This window comes from Epinephelus lanceolatus, chromosome 5 (assembly GCF_041903045.1).
Source record: "Epinephelus lanceolatus isolate andai-2023 chromosome 5, ASM4190304v1, whole genome shotgun sequence".
Classification (NCBI taxonomy): Eukaryota; Metazoa; Chordata; class Actinopteri; order Perciformes; family Serranidae; genus Epinephelus; species Epinephelus lanceolatus.
The window spans coordinates 8,874,912-8,881,967 of NC_135738.1; the positions used below are offsets into that span (position 1 = coordinate 8,874,912).

Consider the following 7,056-nt stretch of genomic DNA (forward strand, 5'->3'; position numbering starts at 1 on the left):
TTGCTACATTTTGTTGTTGTTGTGTGACGTTAGTGTGTGTTTTCATTCATTTGTTAAGTGTCACTGTAACATTTTGCGTTGGTCAATCCATCACAGTGAACCTTCACTATTGTCAAATGCACATCTTCAGCACATATAAAGACTGAAATGTCACCGGGTATGAAAATAAACTGAGATGAAACATCTTCGAATGTGTCTCCACCCAACGAACAGAGAGGAACTGCAGCTGAAGGAAACATGTCTGTTAACACATGATGTAATGTGGGAGGGAGAAGTTTGTTGTCAGGTTCCTGCAGAGAGACACAGGGTGACACTTCTGAATCGGTCAAGTTAATTACTCATTAAAAATGATTATATTTTCTCTCAGATTAATTGTGGTGATGATCTGAACTCTTTCACATAGAGGTAAATACCACCTGGCTGGTACCACTGGGGCCATAAGACAAACACTGAGCTACATGTTTGATCAGTGTGTAGCTTTATGTGCATGTTTTAATGCTAACCAGACACTCACAGTCCACCCCACACTTCTCTTTAGTTTCACTTCCCCTTCACATTTTCTGTTTTTCACTCTTGCTGGTATGAATTTATCCACTGAGGAACTTCCTCCTCTCTCTGCACGTCTCTCAGCACAAACACACCCTTTATACTGTATGTTTTCTCAGGACAAACTCTTGCTGAACTGAGGGAAGAGAAGGTGAGTTTATTTATCTGTCTGTGTGATCATTGAGTCACATTTCTTTTAATCAGATCTGTTGGGATGTTTGAGACAGTTTTATTAATGGTGACTGTCTCTCGATGTTCTGCATGTTATGAATCAGCTGTTTGGGTGTGATGGCAGAGCCACAGAGGGGCACTGAAAACCGGACTGAGACACACATAAGGACTCTGTCTTCAGGTTCTGACTCACCATCTTATTCTGATATAGACTGTACTTTTTACACAATCATTAAAATATATATACATACTTTCAGTTTAATAATTACTTCATCTGTGTTTTTATACCATGTGTCCAGACGTGTGAGTGGTATCAGTATGAGCATCTGACTCTCAGAGAGGAAGAGAAAAAGAGGATTTACCAAAATGTGGAATTTTTAGATCACAGAGAACTTTACTGCTCTTGAACTTTATTGTTTCTGCTGTAAACATTTGGGTGTGATGTCTTAGTTATCCCCAGGATTAGATAATATTCACCAAACTGATAAACGGACCAAATAAATGGACATGTTTAATGGTGTTACAGGGTAACAGTTTCATTTAAAACTACAAGCTATTTATTGAAGAAAACTTTATAAATGTATGTAAGCTAGAGTCTAAACATTGTGTGCGTGTGTGTGTGTGTGTGTGTGTGTGTGTGTGTGTGTAGATGAACCCCCCAGTTGTTCCAGTTTGACCACTAAGGAGCTGCAGCAGAACTTGAGGGAAGTGAAGAAGAGAGAGCGACCCGTCAGGCTGCTGTTTGAAATCCCATCGACTCGTATTATTCATCATGTTCTGTCAAAATATGTGGTGAGACACTGAAACACACACACACACACACACACACACACATAAAATATCACACATTTAGTACAGGTAGCCTCAGTGGATCTGCAGCTAGCTTACCCTAAAGACTGGGGAGAGGGTGAAACTGGAAACCGAGGGAAGCAGCTAGCTTAGCTTATAATAAAGACTTGAAACTAAGGGAAACAGCTAGCTTAGTATTAAGACTGGAAACAGTGGAACTACTACTAGTTCCTCTAAAGCTCACTGATCAACATACTGCATCTTTTTTTGTTTCATCTGCATAAAAAAACTAAAAGCAGAAACAAGATGTAGTTTGCGTAATTAACTTCTGCAATTGTTGCAACCACCAAATATTTATTTTAATCTTACGTTAGTTTTGTCTCATATTAATGTGATTTTAAAGTCTTGTTCAGCCTTTCAAGAATGTCTGGACGTGATACAGTTTCCAGATACACATCAATGACTCCTTGCTCTAACGTTTTGTTTTAATGCTTCCTGTTCATCTTCAGGTGTATGAGATTGTGGTGATGCGCTCTGGCAGCTTCGATTCCCACCGTGTGCCTGTGGAGCGCCGTTACAGCGACTTTTCCCGCTTCCACCACAAACTGCTGGAGGAGTTTGAGGAGGAGCTGGAGGATGTAGTTCTCCCCCGAAAACACCTGAGCGGGAACTTCAGCCCTGAAATAATCTCAGAGCGTCGCCTTGGCCTCCAGGACTACCTGGCTAAACTTTACAGTGTTCGCTGCGTTCGGCATTCTCCTCATTTCGCCAAGTTCTTCACTGAGCAGGAGCAGAAACGAGCACACGATCTGTTGCGAGCAGGACAGTTTAAGCCTGCTGTGGAGCAGCTGCAGAATGTGTTAGAGGTGGAAGAGAAGTTGTTACCTTGGCAGAACCCCACCCTGATTGTACCCACCCTCTCTGCCCTCGCAGTCTGTTACCGGGACCTGGAGGAACCAGAAAAGGCCTCTGCTGCTGCTCAGAGAGCCTTGCCTCCAGTGAGACGCTACGGACTTAAAAACTACAGAGCTGCACTGCTGGATCTGCTGGTGGATCTGGGTTATCAGCTGGGACGTCCTGTCGCTCAGTTACAGGAGGAGCTGACTGTCCTAAGGGACGCTGAGAGGGGTGAGGTGTCCCCTCGCTCTCTGAAAGAGTTAGTGGTCCAACAGTTCCCCTGAGTCTCTGAAAGAGTTAGTGGTCCAACAGTTCCCCTGAGTCTCTGAAAGAGTTAGTAGTCCACTTGTTTCAGAGTCTCTGAAGAAGTTAGTGGTCCACCAGTTCCCAAGGCTTTGAAAGGGTTAGTGGTCCATCAGTTCCCTGGAGTCTTTGGAGGAGTTCGTGGTCCATGAGTTGACCAGAGGACAATCCAGGTGAGTGGGACAAACCAAACCAACAAACTCTGGAGCTGAGCTGAATCAGTGATCCATAACTTGCTCGTCTTTTGTCAGTAAATCTTTCTCGGTCAGATTCGGAGTTCTGCAGGAAATCAGGACGTTTGGTAGAAAATGACTGAGACATCAAACCACAGCTGAGCTGTAAGTGTAAGTGAGAGTTGCATGATCTGTCCTTCATACTATAAATAATTTATTTCAGTGTGTGCAAACTGTCACTACTATCTGTGGTGAACAAAGTGAATGTGCATCACCATGTCTGCAGAGGAACTAATGTGTGTTGACTGATCTGTGCAGAGGATACAGTGATTTCAACAAAACAAAAACTGGAACTCCCCGAAAAAGTTACCCAACCTGCTTCACTTTGTGTGTGTGTGTGTGTGTGTGTGTGTGTGTGTGTGTGTGTGTTTGCTTTTTTTTTTTTTTTTTTTTTTTTTTACAAGAGAACAAAGGCAAACCTCTCAGGGTGCTTTCGAACCTGCCCTGTTTGATTCGGTTCAATTGAACTCAGGTTAATTCGCCCCCTAAGTAGTCTGTTTCGGGCAGGTGTGAACACAGCAATCGCACTGGGGTGTGCACCAAAACAACTGAACCAAGACCTTCTTGAAGAGGTGGTCTCAGTCCGGTTATAAATGAACTGCAGTGGTGCAGTTCCTTTGTGGTGAGAAGGTGTTCTGACCTGGATGTGAACCAACTGCAGTCACATGACACATTGTTTGGGTTAAACATGAGCATGTTACAGTCCTGGAGGATTATTAATGTGCACCTCCTCCTGTACTGCCTTAATATGCACATTCAGTACATCCAATGCATCAAAACATTGTTTTCTAGTTCAATCAATTCAATCAATTTTATTTATAAAGCCCAATATCACAAATCACAATTTGCCTCACAGGGCTTTACAGCATACGACATCCCTCTGTCCTTATGACCCTCGCAGCGGATAAGGAAAAACTCCCCAAAAAAAACCCTTTAACGGGGAAAAAAAAGTTGGAGCCACGCCTCGTTTTCAAACTGTATGGTTTGACTAAAATGAACAATGACAGCAATATAGTCCACGATGAGCAGCGCTAAAATCAACCTGCGTAGTTGTCCCTCCATTGTGACATTAGAAAGTGTCACATTTATCTTGCAAGTGTACACTTCTTCAACGTTTGCTTTACTTCCTGGATTTTTCCCACGTGGAAATTCTGACCAATCAAAAGCAGCTTTCTCGTGCAAGGCATTTTATCTGATCTGCTTGAAAATGCTGTCGTGAGAACGTGAATCAACTCTAGGCAATTATGCAACTGTGGAACAAAACTAGTCCCTGATTCAGACCAAAGCAAGACAACTCTAGGTCTGAAAACACCCAGTGTAACCCATCCCCGTAACCCTGTCAGTCTAATATTGATTAATGATACACTGTGAACTCTGAGTAAGAGTTTGGGTTTTAACATGAAGAATAAATTGAATGCACTGAGGAAACATTTGGTCCAAATAGATTCTGATGAATGAGGCTGAATGTTCTTCATTCTCAGCTCAAACTGAAACAGCAGTTGAGTCTGTTCTGGAGCTCTCTAACAGATCACATGTTCTTCCTCAAGCTGAGAGCTTTTAAACCAACAGGGAAGAGAAGTCATTACAGTGCTCAGAAAATTGGAAATGTGAACAGCTCCATCTGCTGAAGAAGATCATGTGATACATATGAAAGCTCCAGTTATACACATACAGTGAAAACTGACACTCTTGTGTCTCTGCTTTTTGTGGCACTAATTTTGGTTTCTGAGTTTTCAAAAGTTCAGATTCACTTTGTTATTCTGTTGTTTCTGTATAAATCTTTTGTTTTGCTGAAATGAAATGATTAACCCATGAATATCATAACATCCTGAGACCTGAACTTTTGTTTGGTATGTATTTTTAATTTCTCCCCACTATTTGGGATCAGTAGGACCTGATAAGTATAAAAACTAAACATTGTTAATGACAGTAAAGTCCCAATGTCCTCAAACAAGCTGATGATAAATTCCCAACATCTTCAAACAAGTATGTCCTAATTAACAGTGTCTTAGCTTGTTATTGTTGCTAAAACTGGTAAAATGTGTTGGTATATCAAACTGCAAACTTAATTAATCATATATAAACAAGTTTCAATTGTAAAAATGTGATCAGGTTTTGTACCTTGTCCAATTTTGTGTCGGGATCTGCTACAGACTGACTTGGCAGAGATGGCTGCCATCTTGTTTTTACATGGATTAGTATATTGTGCTCTTACTACCACTAGATGGCACAAAAAACTGTCCATGAACAAGGACAACAGGTCTAAGTTAAAGGACAACTTCGGTATTTTTCAACCTGGGCTCTATTTCCCCATGTGTATGTGTGCATATGATTCATAGGTACCACTCGTTCTAAAATTGGTTCAGTATTGAGCCGCGAAACGAGCTAAAACGGTAATGGGGGCAAATGTGTCCCGTATAAAAGTGCTTTTTTCGCCACTGACCGGTTCAGATCGCCAGTGTTATCTCTGTAGATAGCATATGGTAGCGGCCCTGGGGCAGTGGTGAGTGTGAATGAGTGGAGTCAGCTGTCAGTCAGTGTAGGAGCAGAGAGGCGGAAGGCGTCCCCGCTCGGTATTGTAAATGAGTATGTGTGTGTGAATTGTGTGTTTTTTCGCCACTGACCGGTTCAGATCGCCAGTGTTATCTCTGTAAATAGCATACTAACTTAGCCTCTCCCTTACCTCTGGGCTGTGTGATGTCACGAGAGCTTTGCTCCACTGTGTCTGTAGCTCTCTCTACTCGTGGACAGCCGTTTTCTTGAGGAAGAGGTGTTTCGGGATTGGATGTCTTCTCTTCTTCGGCTGGCAGTAGTCATCTTGGGAGAAGTGAGCACTGCAGACCCGATGGTCTGCAACGCGCAGTGTCTGGACAGGAGTGTTAGCATCCATTTGTAGCACAACTAGCCACAACTTCAGCATCTCGCCGTCCGACAAAGGCAGCCTATGAAAGCTGTACCGGGTGTTGCGCGACATCCTGTTCTTGCGTTTGGGAAAAAGGCCCGTTTATTTGAGCACTCCAAAAACTCCGCTAACACTCCAGGGGGTAGCACGTAAAAGACTCCGTCCTCTGACTCTTCTAGCGTAACACATCACACACACATACTCATTTACAATACCAAGCGGGGACGCCTTCCGCCTTTCTGCTCCAACACTGACTGACAGCTGACTCCACTCCTTCACCCTCACCACTGCCCCAGGGCCGCTACCATATGCTATTTACAGAGATAGCACTGGTGATCTGAACCAGTCAGTGGCGAAAAAAAGCACTTTTATACGGGACACATTTGCCCCCATTACCGTTTTAGCTCGTTTCGCGGCTCAATACTGAACCAATTTTAGAACGAGTGGTACCCATGAATCATACGCACACATAAACATGGGGAAATAGAGCCCAGGATGAAAAATACCTAAGTTGTCCTTTAAGTAGATTAACTATAAGGTGCAGTGAATCCTAAATGGACGTCCTCGTGTGAAGACACAGGGTCTCAGGTGGATAAATATAATGTGTATTGCTGATACAGAGTATAACAGCACAGGGACTTTTAACTATGAATGTTTCACTCTGCTTTACAGGTGTTCTAAACTGTTAATTTCATTAAACGTTGATTATCCTGCATTAAGAGTCATCGTAAGAAATTTTGCACCGCAAACATCCAGATTTCCACAAATAACGTTTGAGTTAAATACTAAATGGTCGTCAGAAGAGGATTAAGGGATGGAAAGAAACCTGGATACTTCAGTGCAAACCTCCATCTGTGCTCATATGACAACAGCTGATATCATAATGTACTTTCTGTTCAGCTGTTAACTCATTTGAATCACACAAAGGTGACTGTCAACATTCTTTTTTCACTGGTTGCACAATAAATGGAAACTTACAGATAAAACATGATACAAAGCAGCTGGTCTGTGGTAACATGTAGACCCACACAAAGCAAGCGTGCAGGAATGTTAATGTGTTGCTTGGCGACAGTCCAGTCAAAGAGGCGATAAATGATCAAATAAACAAACAAATCTTCACCCGTTGTGACTCATTCTTTTTAACTTGTAAACGCTTGTAGAACTGTTGAAAAGAAGCAATGTCACACTTGAGGTCGTGCTGTTGTCCTGAAAATC

The 7,056-nt window shown here is 42.5% G+C and overlaps 1 protein-coding gene across 2 annotated transcripts; it reads left to right on the forward strand.

Annotated features, from left to right (window-relative positions):
* The first annotated feature begins 564 nt into the window (after window positions 1-564).
* snx20 (sorting nexin 20) lies at window positions 565-6,957 on the forward strand. 2 transcript variants are annotated; one of them, XM_078167665.1, is made up of 5 exons: window positions 565-697; window positions 822-898; window positions 1,367-1,509; window positions 2,016-2,683; window positions 2,723-6,957. In XM_078167665.1, the coding sequence occupies exons 2-5, from the start codon at window positions 835-837 to the stop codon at window positions 2,730-2,732; spliced, it is 885 nt and encodes a 294-aa protein (XP_078023791.1). In that variant the 5' UTR covers window positions 565-697; window positions 822-834; the 3' UTR covers window positions 2,733-6,957. The 2 variants fall into 2 exon arrangements, with proteins under 2 accessions (XP_078023791.1, XP_033491686.1); XM_033635795.2 differs by having other exon boundaries at window positions 2,016-6,957.
* The last annotated feature ends 99 nt before the right edge of the window (window positions 6,958-7,056 follow it).